The sequence below is a fragment of the Mus caroli genome, chromosome 14, assembly GCF_900094665.2.
Source record: "Mus caroli chromosome 14, CAROLI_EIJ_v1.1, whole genome shotgun sequence".
Classification (NCBI taxonomy): Eukaryota; Metazoa; Chordata; class Mammalia; order Rodentia; family Muridae; genus Mus; species Mus caroli.
This window is the reverse complement of record NC_034583.1, coordinates 57,202,235-57,217,970: the sequence shown is the minus strand read 5'-3', so window position 1 is coordinate 57,217,970 and position 15,736 is coordinate 57,202,235. Positions and strand designations below refer to the sequence as shown.

The 15,736-nt window shown below is 43.0% G+C and overlaps 1 protein-coding gene across 2 annotated transcripts in view; it reads left to right on the top strand.

The window, feature by feature from the left end:
- Positions 1–15,736, top strand: part of Adam2 (ADAM metallopeptidase domain 2) — a 50,766-nt gene that overhangs the window by 14,596 nt on the left and 20,434 nt on the right. For both annotated transcript variants that reach the window (XM_021181627.1, XM_021181629.1), the window contains exons 7-12: positions 5,517–5,573; positions 6,649–6,720; positions 7,744–7,910; positions 8,941–9,022; positions 11,475–11,611; positions 14,795–14,972. In XM_021181627.1, coding sequence (XP_021037286.1) covers positions 5,517–5,573; positions 6,649–6,720; positions 7,744–7,910; positions 8,941–9,022; positions 11,475–11,611; positions 14,795–14,972 — 693 coding nt within the window. The remainder of the gene's footprint in view (positions 1–5,516; positions 5,574–6,648; positions 6,721–7,743; positions 7,911–8,940; positions 9,023–11,474; positions 11,612–14,794; positions 14,973–15,736) is intronic.

The window sequence follows — 15,736 nt, the reverse complement described above, 5'->3', positions numbered from 1 at the left end:
TTGCTCTAGCTAGAACTTCAAGTACTATATTGAATAGATAAGGAGACAATGGGCAGCCTTGTCTAGTCCCTGATTTTAGTGGGATTGCTTTAAGTTTCTCTCCATTTAGTGTGATGTTAGCTACTACTGGTTGTTATCTTTCCCTTTTCATTTCTGATTTCATTAATTTGGATACTGTCTCTGGTTAGTCTAGCTAATGGTTTATCTATCTTGATTTTCTCAAAGAACCAGCTCCTGGTTTTGTTGATTCTTTGTATAGTTCTTTTTGTTTCTATTTGGTTGATTTCAGCCCTGAGTTTGATTATTTCCTGCCTTCTACTCCTCTTGGGTGTATTTGCTTCTTTTTGTTCTAGAGTTTTCAGGTGTGCTGTCAAGCTGCTAGTGAAAGCTCGCTCCAGTTTCTTTTTGGAGGCACTGAGAGCTATCAGTTTTCCTCTTACCACTGCTTTCATTGTGTGTCATAAGTATTGGTATGATGTGTCTTCATTTTCATTAAATTCTAAAAAGTCTTGAATTTCTTTCTATATTTTTTCCTTGACCAAGTTATTGAGTAGAACATTGTTCAGCTTCCATGTATATTTGTGCTTTCCATTGTTTTTGTTGGTATTGAAGACCAACCTTAGTCCGTGGTGATCTGATAAGGTGCATGGGATTATTTCAATCTTTTTGTATCTGTTGAGGCCTGTTTTGTGGCCAATTATATGATCAGTTTTGGAGAAGGTACCATGAGGTGTTGAGAAGAAGGTATATTCTTTTGCTTTAGGATGAAACGTCCTATAAATATCAGTTATATCCATTTGGTTCATAACTTCTGTTAATTTCACTGAGTTTCTGTTTAGTTTCTGTTTCCATGCTCTGTCCATTGCTGAGAGTGGGATGGTGAAGTCTCCCACTATTATTGTGTGGGATGAGGTGTGTGCTTTGAGCTTTAGTAAAGTTTCTTTTATGAATGTGGATGCTTTTGCATTTGGAGCATAGGTGTTCAGAATTGAAAGTTCATCTTGGTAGATTTTTCCTTTGACCAGTATGAAGTGTCCTTCCTTGTCTTTTTTGATAACTTTTGGTTGAAAGTTGATCTTTTTCAATATTAGAATGGCTACTCAAGCTTGTTTCTTGGGACCATTTTCTTGGAAAATTGCTTTCCAACCTTTTTCTCTGAGGTAGTGTCTGTCTTTGTCACTGAGGTGTGTTTCCTGTATTTAGCAAAATGCTGGATCCTGTTTATGTATCCAGTCTGTTAGTCTATGTCTTTTTATTGGGGAATTGATCCCATTGATGTTAAGAGATATTAAAGAAAAGTGATTGTTACTTCCTGTTATTTTTGTTGTTAGAGGTAGAATTATGTTTGTGTGGCTGTCTTCTTCTGGGTTTGTTGAAAGATTACTTTCTTGCTTTTTCTAGAATGTAGTTTTCCCTCCTTGTGTTGGTGTTTTCCATCTATTATCTTTTGTAGGGCTGTATTTGTGGAAATATATTTTGTAAATTTGGTTTTGTCATGGCATATCTTGTTTTCTCCATCTATGTTAATTGAGAGTTTTCCTGGGTATAGTAGTCTGGATTGACATTTGTGTTCTCTTAGGGTCTGTATGCCCAGGATCTTCTAGCTTTCATAGTCTCTGGTGAGAAGTCTGGTGCAATTCTGATAGGTCTGCCCTTATATGTTACGTGACCTTTTTCTCTTACTGCTTTTAATAGTCTTTCTTTGTTTAGTGCATTTGATGTTTGATTATTATGTGATGGGAGGAATTTCTTTTCTGGTCCAGTCTATTTGGAGTTCGGTAGGCTTCTTGTATGTTCATGGGCATCTCTTTTTTTAGGTTAGAAAAGTTTCCTTCTATAATTTTGTTGAAGATATTTACTGACCCTTTAAGTTGGGAATCTTCACTCTCTTCTATACTTATACAGGAGAACACAGGTAACAGCTAGAAGCCCTTAAAGAGGAAACACAAAAATCTCTTAAAGAGTTACAGGAAAACACAATCAAACAGACTAAGGAAATGAACAAAACCATCCAGGATCTAAAAATGGAAATAGAAACAATAAAGAAATCACAGAGGGAGACAACCCTGGAGTTAGAAAACCTAGGAAAGAGATCAGGAGTCATAAATGCAAGCATCACCAACAGAATACAAGAGATAGAAGAGAGAATCTCTGGTGCAGAAGATACCATAGAAAACATTGACACAACAGTCAAAGGCTCCTAACCTAAAACATCCAGAAAATTCAGGACACAGTGAGAAGAGGAAACCTAAGGTTTCTCCTGTATTCCTTTAAGGGAGTTATTTATGTTCTTCTTAAAGTCCTCTTTCGTCATCATGAGAAGTGATTTTAGATCTGAATCTTGCTTTTCCAGTGTGATGGTATATCCAGTTCTTGCTATGGTGGGAGAATTGGCTTCTGAAGATGCCAAGTAACTTTGGTTTCTGTTGCTTATGTTCTTAAGCTTGCCTTCCTCCATCTGATTATCTCTAGTGCTACCTGCCCTCACTATATCTGACTGGAGCCTGTCCTTCCTGTGATTCTGGTTGTGTCAGAATTCCTCAGAGTCCAGCTGTCTCTGAGATCCTGTGATTCTGGGATACTGTGATCCTGAGATCCTGGGTGTGTTAGAGCTCCTGGGAGTCAAGCTGCCTCTGGGACCTTGAGATCCTGGTGTGACCAAGCTCCCGTGATTCTGTGATCCTGTAATCCTGTGATCCTGGGTGTGTTAATGTGCCTTGGCGTGGATCTTCCTCTGGGTGTTGTGGGACTCATGTTGTTGTTTTTTAATGTGGCAATTTTGCTTTATTCATGACATTAGTTTTAACACACACATCTAGAATAGTCATGGATTAAATCTATTCTCCTCCTCACTTCTTGTGTGTCTCTTGTTATGTGCTTATTCTTTCATTCTTTCTCTTACACTGTTTTTTTTTATTAATCAACCCATTTTATTTTTATCCTCTAAGAAATTTTAAAATGGCACATTGTTTGTGTATTTTGTATTATATATTACAATAGCCATATTGCAAAAATAAATACAAAGCGTACTTGAGCAATATAACAATGTTAGTGGTTATTCTTCTACTAGATGTAGAGAAATTTTAATCCAGCAACATGGATGCCCTGGCAAGGGAGCACATCGAAAGACCTTCTAGGTCTGTGTGATCTGGCTGGAACAGCACACCTTTAATCCCTCTGGCTGGAATACAGACATTCCCTTGGTACTAAACTTCTGATCCTGCAAGCTAAACCCAATTAAATGTTGTCCTCATATGAATTGCCTTGGCCATGGTGTCTGTTCACAGCAGTACAACCTTTACTAAGACAGTTAGTCTGAGACCAATCAGAGCAATTCAATGAGAAGTCAAGAGAAGCCAGTTTGAATTAGTCAACTTGGAGAAGAGTTCAGGCCAGAAGAGCTGAGTTATACCAGCCAGCCAGAACTCAGAAAGAACTAAAAAGGGTGAGCGTATTCAGCAGTAAACCTCCAAGATGACAATTACAACTGGTGAATGAAAGTTACCTTTACAAGTAATGAGTGCCTGATCATATCTACAATGACTTATTGAGACACACACCACTGCTCTTTTGCATCTTGTTGGTATCTGCTGTCACAGTTAAATAACAATAATGGATCTGAAGGCACATTCTCTTTCCATTTTGCCTTCTTTTTATGGAAAATACTTACACAATTTTGCGCTTATAGGATAGCTATATACAAGCAGAATCTTCGAATGTGTCTCTTTTGTGACTTTTACCCACCAATGTTTTCATAGTTATAGTATTTTGAAATGCCAGTTCCTTTTTATGGTTGAGTCATATTCCATTTCAGGAATGTGCCACACTTAATTAATCACCAGGTGAGCAATTGGGTGATTCCCACTATTGAGGTAATACAATGCTGCCGGGAGCATTTGTCAACAAATGTTTGTGTTGATAAAAGCTTTAATTTCTCTTAGGTATATGCTAGGAACTAAATTGCTGGGTCATCTGCTAACTGTATTTCACACTTTAAATAGCTCCCAGATTATTCTTCAGAGTAGCTGTATCTTCTACATTCCCAGTACTCAATCCCTGTCTTGTTTTAGTTACCGCTGCCCTACTACCTGTGAAGAAGTGGGTCATAAATGTGAACAAAGAACTCCTTAAAACCAACAAGTCTATTTTGTGTTGCCATGATTATTTTATTTTCATGCATATTACATTCCTCACCTCATGGGACATTACTTCAACTGTTACAGCCACCAACATTTGAAATAGGCAATGCCCTTTCTTTTTTTCACTTACCCGACTTTGGTCTGTTGTCATCTTCAGAACTATAAGTCACAGTTATTTAAAGATAATTTCTGCCCTAGTTACAAAATCACAATTATTAATTTTATAACAATTTAAAAATTAACTCCTCCACTCCCAAAACCCCCAATTCTTCTAACAGGAGATGTTTACAAACCTAAGATGTTCATTTGGAAAGTAGAACAAAGAAGAATATCCAAAAAGTCTGTGACTGTCTTAATTAGGGTGTAATTTCTGTGAAGGAACAATATGACCAAGGCAACTCTTATAAAGGCAAACATTTAACTGGGGCTGGCTTACAGTTTCAGAGGTTCAGTCCATTATCATCAGGGCTGGAAGCATGGCAGCATCCAAGCAGGCATAGTGGTGGAGGAGCTGAGAGTTCTACGTCTTCATCTGAAGGCAGCCAGAAGACTCTCTTCTACACTAGGCAGAGCTTGAGCATAGGGCCTCAAAGCCCACCCCCACAGTGACACACTTCCTCCAACAAGGCCACACCTTTGAATAGTGCCACTTCCCATGGGCCAATGCAGGTGACAGGAACCACAGGTCTTTACCAGATATGAAAACAGCAGATTGGCAGATATAACACTAGTTCCAGAGAGGTAATTGTGCGACAAGACCATGTTGTCAGAGAGGAGAGCTCAAAGGCTTGGGGATGGCTGATGCTAATTTACTGAACAATAAAATTAGATAAACTCTTATGTAGAACAGAGATCTAGTATCTAAAAGCAGTTGAAAACTCAAGATCAAAGAGTGGGTGAATTCTCCTGTATCTGATCTGAGCAATAACCATGACTATGTATCGAAGAGAACCACAAACACTGGCACTGCACACACATGATGCACGCTCTCTCTCTCTCTCTCTCTCTCTCTCACACACACACACACACACACACACACACACATGCACACATACACATAGAAGTACACATGTGGTTTTTAATTGGAAAATAAAGATAATTTTTTAAAAGAATGGCATTCAGCTAAGAAAAGTACACATGAGTTCAAAGAGAATATGGAGGAAGGAGAGGAGGGGTGGGCTGCGTTCTGGAAGTAACAGGAGGAGAGGAGCCCTGAGAACCTGCTTCGGGAAAGTTTCTGGTTCTTTTCTGAATATATATATATATATATATATATATATATATATTTAAAAATCTCCCAACTTTAGTGATAAAACCAAAAATCCCGGGGCTACTCTTGAGCGCTGACACAGACACTGTTGGTGGGTCTCTTTTCAGCCACAGCGGATCGTCTCTCACTATCTGGAAATACATATTGTTGTTGAAAAGCAAATGGTAAGCGTTTTCCGAGTGTGTTTGTCTTGTTCAATTCCATTGCTCTCACGAGCAGTGGAGCACGAGAGAGACTGTCCTCCCGTGTCTCACAGAATTGGTTTCTGACAGAGGAGAGTTGATAACTCTGTTAGTACATTTTAATAAACTCTTGCCCTTGTGTCCTAACTGGAGGGTCGTTTTTTATTACAATAGTTTCTCGGTTTTTTTTTTTTTTTTTGCTAGTTTTCCTTGTTATTTGAGGGTAGTTATACACTCATACATACTTGCATGAACATGTGCCCAGCCTACCCTCTCGACAAAGAGGACTCTGCTGAGCAGTCAGCACGTGGCCACCAGTGCAGTCAAAGTAAAGGATATTTGCGCACCCCAGCATGGAGCCACTGATGCTGCTTTCTACCCACACACCTCCCACCCTGTCTCCCCAGCCCTCACAATCCACTAATGCATTCTTCATCCCTATATCTTTTTTTTTTTTTTTTCACTTCCAAACTGTTGTATAAGTGGAATCATGCAGTATGGAGCATTTGGGAGTATCTCACATACAGGTTCTGGGAATTTGCCCAGTCTTAAGTTACTTCCTAGGGGTGGAGAGGTGACTCTGTAGTTAAAGGCACTTGTTGCCCTTTTAGAGGACTTGGGTTTGGGTCCCAGTACCCACGTGGTAGCTAACAACAGACTGCTAAGTCCAGCCCTTGTGATCTGGTGCCCTCTGCTGGCTTCCATGGGCACTGCATGTATGGGATGCGCATACACATATACAGGCAAAACACTGAGATATTTGCATCTAAATTAAAACTAACATTTTTTCTGTCAGGAACTATTATCCTTAATTTATTAACAGCGGAATTATATCTTGTACTTTTCTCGGATCTTTTTATATTTCCCACTTTCACACTATATGTATTACATGGTATGAATAATAAAATAAGGCAGATTAAAATGTGATAGTGATTTAAGTAGTTTATTATGTTGATACACTTAAATTGTAACAGGAGAGTTGTAGTCATCAATGTTAACTCGTGTGTGTGTGTGTGTGTGTGTATGTGTGTGTGCATGTGGCAATTTTATTTTACAGTTTGAGCATATCGGGGCTGATACAGCCATTGTCACTCAAAAGATTTTCCAGTTGATTGGACTGGCAAATGCTGTAAGAATCTTCTTATTTGTCTTTTATAAAAAATGTTTTATCCTTGCTGTCTTAATTACCTTCCTATTATTGTGATAAACACTATAATGAAGGAAACGTAACAGAAAAAGAAAAGAGTTGTTTTGAGTTTACAGTCCCAGAGAGTTCAGGTCCTTAATAGTGGGGGGCAGCGAGGTGGCAGGCAGCAGACATGGCAGCTAGAGCTGAAAGTGAAGTCTCGTGCCTGGGACAGACAGCAGAAAGCAGAGAGCCCACTGAGAGTGGTGTGTAGCTTTGGAACCTCAGAGTCCCACCTCCCGTGAATTACTTCCTCCAGCAAGGCCATACTTCCTAAACCTCCCCCAAATAGTGCCAGCATCTGGTGACCAGCCACCACATGCCAGCTTATGAGGGATGTTATCCCTCAAACCACCACACTTGCTGCTGTTCCTAACAACCCCCAGACCTTCTTTTGTGGCACTGCATAAAGAGACATGCTGAGTGATGTGAGGACCATTATTTGGCTTTGAAGTTTCTGCTCTCTAACCTGTGAAGTAGGTCATTGTAAGGATTACACATGAGACCTTCCTGGGGGAGGGGGGAGAAAAGGGGGGGCTTGATTAAGTGCAAGCATCTTGAATTATCCCCAGGGTTGGAGGGATGGCTCAGTGGTTAAGAGCACTTGTTGCTCTTGTAGAGGACAGAGTCCAATTCCCAGCACCCACATGGCAGCTCACAGCCATCTTTAAATACAGTTCCAGGAGAGCTGATGTCATTTTCTGATCTGCTTAGATACTAAGCATGTGTGTGATATCCATACATACAGGCACTCAAATTACAAAAGAAATACAACGGATTAATCTAAAGCGTCCAGTGTGACTTTTATGACCAGGACGCTTGCTGCTGACTAACACTTTAAGCACTGAGCCCAGATCTACACTACAGTTACTAAATGCATGACCTGAGCTTGATTTTGAAGTTCTTCTGCCCGGTCCCTTTAGATCATGTTGTTTGAACAGGTTTTCTGTCTGTGTTCTATTTTAGATCTTTGCCCCCTTTAATCTTACAGTAATTCTGTCTTCCCTGGAATTTTGGATGGATGAAAACAAAATCTTGACCACAGGCGACGCTAACAAGTTGCTCTACAGGTTCCTGAAGTGGAAACAGTCATACCTTGTTCTGCGACCACATGATATGGCGTTTTTACTCGTGTATGTACATTTTCAAGCTATGACAGGCTATACCGAGGAAAACTGGTCCATTTGGTCCCTTTTCCAACAACCCACAGACGGTTTGGGAGGGGAAAAAAACCCTAAGTTCTCTGTGTATAACAGCATGCAGCTCTTATTGGGACAGCTTGCCGACAGTGGGATTATTAAGACCCCCCACTTGGCGGGTCTGTGGTTGAAGCTCATTTCTTCAGTCCCGCTCCCAGATGCCTTCTTACCATAGAACACACAGAGCTCTACCAAATGCCCCTCCCTGGCTGTGCACTTCAGGTTCGTGTCTGTTTGGAAGGCCCACCTGGATTCTATGAATGTAGTCACTTAGCTCTGATCTTTAGCATAATGATCATAAAAACAACAAGGAGGAGAAACTGAGGCGACGGTCTGTGGAGAGAGGCTTGTTGTGCGTTTATGAGGACCTAAGTTTAGAGTCCCAGCACCCATGTAAAAGCCAAGTGGCCTATGCTCCTGCAATCCCAGGGCTGAGGGTGCAGATCCCTGCAGCTTGCTGGCTAGCCAGTCTAGCCCAAACAGCAAGCTCCAGGTTCAGTTAGAGACCCTGCCTCAAAAAAAAAAAAAAAATCAGGNGGAGAGAAATAGCCATGACCCCTTAATACAGCTCCTCATGCTGTAGTGACCCACAACCATAAAATTATTGTCATTGCTACTTTATGATAATGTAAATATTTTTGGAGATTGAGGTTTGCAAAGGGGACACAACCTACAAGTTGAGAACCGCTGAGAATTTTATTTTTTTTTATCATATTTATCTCAGAGGACCTACCCATTTTATTCTAAAATAGACACTTCATTATGTGTCAGACATCCGTGTACTTTCTACTTTTTAATTGATTTGATTGTTTTTAGAGAATGCAGGATCACGGGGCACATCGTGGTCCATGTTGAGAGTTTGAATTACGGAGCCACAGTAAAACCTGCCCTGTGAAAACAGAGAATTAACTTCAAGGTGCTCACTTTTGCAAAGTCCTATGACTATCATCTGTTTTCAATTCAGCTACAGGAACACTACCGATTATGTTGGCGCCACCTATCAAGGGAAGATGTGTGACAAGAACTATGCAGGAGGCGTTGCTCTGGTATGCTGTGCCTTAATCTGCTTAATTAAAATGTATAATGGGTGGGGGAGCTCCTTGCTGAAGAGTGTTTGCTCCTCTGCAGAGGACCCAGTTCAGCTCCCAGCACTCACTCAAATCCTTAGCTCACAACCAGAAGGAACTCCAGCTCCAGGAGACTAAACTCAATGCCCTCTTGTGGCCTCCATGAGCACTGTTCTCTCTCTCTCTCTCTCTCTCTCTCTCTCTCTCTCTCTCTCTCTCTCTCTCTCTCTGTCTCTCTCTCTCTCTCTCTGACACACACACACACACGATTAAAAATAAATCTTTAGTGAATAACAGGCTGCTGTAAAAATCATTATAAAATTAAAGATCCCTTGATTTCCTACTTCCGTTAAAATTCGCATTCCTGAAGGGCTCCTAGGGTGTGGACACTGGTGTGGGCCTGACCCCATCTCACCTAGAACCCACTCCTTCCCTATACATTGTGTTTATATGATGTCTGCTGGAGTTTCAGAGAGGCGGCATAGGATGATCTCCCTCTAGTAAGCAAGATGGAGAACAGTGGAGCTGGGAAGGGGAGATTTCTTATTTTAAAACATCATAAATTGTATTTTGGAAAATATAGCCTTTATTTTATGGAGACAGTGATTTCCTTGGTCTCTAAGGGTGGGGCATAGGACTTCCTCAAACATTCACATGTAGCACACAGACACACAGACACACACACACACACACACACACACACACACACACACACCATGCCGCAAGGGCTTCACTGGTTAGCAAAGAGGAAGAATGCATCTGTATAAAGGCAGACTGGTTACCAAGGACAGTCCAGCTGTAGAGGACTGGAAAGCCTGAGATTTGCAGGCAAGAAACAGTGGTTCCCATGGAGGTGCAGTGACTGGCAGAGGCCTTCCCCAGTACTTTTCCCTTCCCCCACATTTCTTTGGGGTAACCATCATTGATCCTTACCTGGGAAACCCCAGCAACATCCAATATCCACAGGAACGAGATGCTGAAATACGTAGGTGCAGCTTGGCTCACTAATGCCCCCCCCCCTTTCACCATCACCTACTCTCTCTTCCCATAATCCATCATATATATTATATTATATATATTATATATAATATAATATATATTATATAATATATATATATATTCAAGTACACCACTTGCTTTACATACATAGACTGTGTAATTAATGGTTAATTAATAGTCGTGACAGACAAATTAATGAAGAGGGACCAGGAGAAGACTTGGTGGGTAACAAACCTTCTGTGTGAGCCATGGGAACCTGATTTCCCAGTCACCATGTAGGAAAGCTGAATCTGTCGCTGCACACTGTGCTGGGAGGCCAGAGAGAAAAGAAGAGGGTCTGTGAGCTCCTCTGAAGCCAGTCTGGCATCCAAAGTGAGCTTTTCTAAGTCTGGCAAGAGACCGTGTCTCAAAAATTAAAGTGCAGGGCCATGAGGAAGACCCCTGAGGTGGACCTCTGACCTCCACATGCATGCCTGAGATGAGCACACTCGAATACACACACACACACACACACACACACCACGGAGGGGGGAAACACCACAGACACACAAAATATTACATGCACACATATGTAAAGTGAATGATTGCATGCGTCATCAGACAGCACTCTGCCCTGTGAGTCTGACTACTGTAGTTTTCTTACTAAGTGAGATTGTTTCCTATGCAAAGGAAAGCCAAGTTTTCTTCCTTCATAACCTGTGAGCATTTGATGGTGGTCTGAGCGACACTGAGCATGATTGACAAGTGGTTATTCTCGTGTCTTTTCTGACCTACGGGAGAAGCGCTGTCTGGTTCTAGAAGATGAGACAGTTGCTCTGAGCTGTTCTTTGACACGAGAAAACGCTCAGCAGTGTTTTGGATCAGTCTGTTGAGTCAGCTGGCTTCTTATCACAATTTTAAAATAATTTTGATGACCTTTGTATTTATCTTCATTTTACATCCGTGAGTGTTTTCCACGCATGCATGCATACATGCATGTCTGCAAACCACAAGTGCACAGTGCCCTCAAGAGGTCAGAAAAGGGTGTCAGGTCTCCTGAAGCGGGAGTTACCATTGTGAGCATCTATGTGGGTGCATGGACTCAAACCTGGGTCCCCTGTCAGAGCAGCAAGTGCTAAGCCCTGAGCCATCTCTCCAGACCCTGCAAATGTATTTTCATTGTGCACCTCAATATTCTAACTGGGATTTTTTATATGCAATTTAAACTTATTTAAATTATTTTTCTGAGTGCCACACCTTACTTACATTATCCAAAGACACATTTTTAGATCATTCCCTTGTTTGCAACGTCTGTGACTAGCACAGTGCATGTTTTCACTCAACTGTGTGGCTACTGTTAATAACTAACTACATTTTCCTAGCCACAAGTAAAATGCCCCCCCACCCCCGCCCCGTACAAGCACATTTGTGGTCTGGTGTGTTTTCTTTTCAGCACCCCAAAGCCGTAACTCTGGAATCACTTGCAATTATTTTAGTTCAGCTGCTGAGCCTCAGCATGGGGCTAGCGTATGATGACGTGAACAAGTGCCAGTGCGGCGTACCCGTCTGCGTGATGAACCCGGAAGCGCCGTAAGCCTTGGCTTCCATGCCACACCCCTTGAGTTTATACTAAGTTCATTCCTGCTAAGGAAAACTAACCTGTTAGAAACTGTTAGAGAGGCTTCTGTCACCGTGATCAAACACCGTGATCAAAAGCAACTTGGGGAGGAAAGGGTTTATTTCGCATTTCATTGTAGTCTATCAATGAGGGGAAACAAAAACAATAAAACAAAATAAAATAAATACCCAGAAGCAGAGACCTGGAGGTAGGAGCTGAAGCAAAGGCCATGGAGGTGTCTGTCTCAGCCTGCTTTCTAATTGGACTCAGGACACACTACCCGCGGTGGGCTGAGCCATCCCACTTGGATTGTTGGTCAACAAAATGCCCTACAGACATGCCCACAGGCGGATCTGGTGGAGACATAGTCTTAATTAAGGCTCCCTCTTGCCAGATGACTCCAGCTCGTGTCAAGTTGACAAAAACTAACGAGCACAGCAGACACTCTGCCAGCCAAAGCCACAGCCCCAAACCTATGCAGAATTACTTAAGAATTCAATGGCCTTGTTAGGAATCCCCCCCCCCAAGCCAATTGGTGGAGAAAGAAAAAGATCTTTTTATGCTTATATGCTTACTTATAATGCTGTAGTACAACTGTGTTTAGAAACAAAGACCATGGGAGATAGTGAGTCTCCTGGTGAGCAGAATTCCCTTTGACTTTGCACCTTCTATGAAAGAGGGACCACGGATCCTGACCCAACAGGATCCTCAAGTCAGGATGTAGACACTGTGACATTGAGCATTCGGAGACAAGCAAGTGTTGGGAGGAAGCAGACTGAGCACAAAACACAGTTGACACTCTGGGTCACAGAGTTTCACTTCCACAGATTTAGTCAAGACAATTGGATCAAAATTATTGGGCAGGGGGCAACTGTATCAGTTTTCCTACTTCCTGAAGCACAGCATGCTGGGTATTTGCCTAGCGTTGACTTTAGGCCTTGAACATCATCTAAAGGTGGTAGAAAGTACACAAAAGGAAGTCCATAAGTCACATGGCCCTCCGTCATTCTCTGTGAGGGACCAGCACCTGAAGGGTTGGATATCCATAGTGTCCTGGAACAGCGCCACCTAGGGACATGGAGGGATTACTGCATGTAGGTGTTTCTCATTTTCATTTCCTATCAGAAAGTACTTACATCAGAAGGAGCACCCCAAAGCCTGGCTCACCTTTTGACATTTGTGAATACCAACCAGACTCATGAGGCCACCCACAAAACTAGCCCCAAGATGAAAGGCCCACACTTACCCATCACCCACAGGCAGCAACCTTCAGTAACATTAGCAGGACGGCTGCTGGCTCACCACTAAGCATCAAACCAATGTGCCAGGATTCTCTCTCTCTGCTCTTGACTGTGGGTGGGATGTGGCTGGCTGCTGAGGCTCCTGCTATCGCTTCCTCTCATTGTTAGTGGCCTGGAATTGTAAACTGGATTAACACCTTGCTCCCCCTAAATTGCTTTTGGCCGAGGTACTTTCTCACAGCGAGAGAAATGAAACTGGGAGGTTCATCGTGGTTAGCGCTCTTCAGAAAGTAGTGTTCCCCTCCACTGTCCCATCAGGAGAAAGTGCCGGTGAGAAGAGTCTGCAGCCATAGTCTGTTGGCACAACATTGGAGTTAGATTGTTTTCTAAGGTATCAGGTAGAACTGACCAGTGAGACTATCTAGGGTTGGGCTGCCTCCTTTTAGAAAAGGGTTTATCAACTTTTAAATTACAGAGATTCTTTTTCTTTAATTGGGGCTACTTTTTCCAGTATGTGTTTATTGTATGAAAAAAATGATTAATTAAAAGTCATCAGCTCCTTTTTTATAATCTTAATTTATTGCTCTTTGAGAGCTGCAAGGATCTGTGTAAGGGGATGAGGTGTCCAACTAAATCCAGAGGCTCCTGAATAGGAGAAGGAGAAAGAGGGCGCCCAGCAAGTCTATTCGGGGATTGGAGCCGTAAGGCCACTCACCGCCCTGATGAGCTGCACTGAGTTCCAGTAGCAGCATCCGTTCGAGCCTCACAGAACAGTCGCATGCAAGTCGCATGGGTGGAAAGCCTCCCTTATGTGGCCTGCTCCTTAGCCCTTGGAAGTCCAATAGAATGTCCTATGTCCTTTAAAATGTGTGTGTGTGTGTGTGTGTGTGTGTGAGAGAGAGAGAGAGAGAGAGAGAGAGAGAGAGAGAGGGAGGTTATATAATGTATAGGGACGGATGTACATGCCACAGCATGCATGTGGAGATCAGAGGAGAGAGTTGTCTCTTTCCACCCATATGTGGGTTTCTAGGACTGAACTCAGGCTGCCAGGCTTGTGCTGTAAGCGACCTTATCCACTGAGCTATCCTGCCAACTGTCTATTGTTTTTAATTCCTTTGCTCTCTGGTATGTAGATAGAAACCGTACTGGTGAGATGGCTCAATGGTCACGATCTTAGCTGCCACACCTGATGACCCTGAGTTCAACCCCTGGGTCCTACACAGTCAGAAAGATCCTACTCCTGCAGGTTGTCTTCTAACCTACACGTGCGTGCTGTGGTCCATACATGACCACACATACACACAAACAGGAATCGTGTAACAGTGGCTGAAAGGGTATAATCAATCCCATTGTGTGTGGTTAATATAACCGAAAGCTACTGCATGCATGCACGTGTATGCGCGCACACACACAAACTTGTACCCGTATGAATGCATACATACACATGCATGTACATACATAAAGAGTTGCCTCCTGGACTTAAAGAGTTCCGGTGTCAAGGTAGAAAATAAAAGATATAGGAGTTATTTAAAAACTACAAAGCCAAGTTGGGAGGGATCGCCTCTGACTAAGTGTAGATAAAGAAAGGAAGACTGTCGACCTTCCTTGAGGTGAGAGCGCCTCAAAGTACAGAAGTCCCAGTAGGGAGAGGCAGCAGCACCTTTAGAAAAAATGGCCTAATGTGTAAGGTAAATGCTAATCATAAGGCCACTGTCACCAAAAGACCTGGGATGTAAAAACCAATAGAATTCCATGCTATTTACTCCTACTGCCGGATTCTGAGGGAGTTCCTGCACAGTTGACTTCCTGGGCAGAGAAAGGTCTGGACGCGCCAGGGAGCTCTTGCTTACTGACTAGGGGAGATGGTCTGTGGAAACCCTCAGCTCCGATGCTTGACATCTGGGCTCTTTTCAGTCACTCCAGCGGTGTCCGGGCCTTCAGTAACTGCAGCATGGAGGACTTTTCCAAGTTTATCACAAGTCACAGCTCCCACTGTCTGCAGAACCAGCCACGGCTACAGCCATCTTACAAGATGGCGGTCTGTGGGAATGGAGAGGTGGAAGAAGATGAAGTTTGCGACTGTGGAACGAAGGTCGGTGTGGCTCGGGGAGGGTGTGGCCAGATCAGGTAGCATGTCTACCATCCCTTTGGTGGTCCTCTTCATCTCTCACAGTTATCCTTTCCACAAAGTCCTTTGTGAGGGACATAGGAAAACTCAGGAGTGAACTAACGCCTTGGCATATGGCTCACTGATTGATAGATTATCCATACAAATACATTTGCTTTTTGGCTCACCCTTGTCAGTATATAGTTGACATCTAAAGAAATGGTGCACAACAGAGCATGTGCAAGTTTATGGGTTGGTGACAGGCGCATGCATGCCGTATGAAGGCCACCACGACTAAGCCTGCCAACTCACATCATCTGCATGCTCTTCTCCCTCTCTCCCCAGCATAGGACCTCTTAGTCTGTGCTGGCCTCAAACTCAAAACAACTGTCCTGTTCCAGCTTCCTGAGTACAGGGATTGCAAGCTCGAGCCACCATATTTGACTTATCTTCCCCTGCCTCCCCCCTCCTCCCTCCCTTTTTCCTCCTCCCTTCTCCATCCTGCCCTTCTCTTCACCCTCTTGCTCTCTCCTTTCTCTCACTCCCTCCTACCCTCTCCTCTCCCTTCCATCCCCCTCCTCCTCTCCTTCCCCTCCTCTCCAGTCCTTCCCCTTCCTTGCTCTCCCATTAAGAATTAGGATGTGATGGGCAGTGGTGGTGCACAACTTTAATCCCAGCACTCGGGAGGCAGAGGCAGGCGGATTTCTGAGTTCAAGGCCAGCCTGGTCTACAGAGTGAGTTCCAGGACA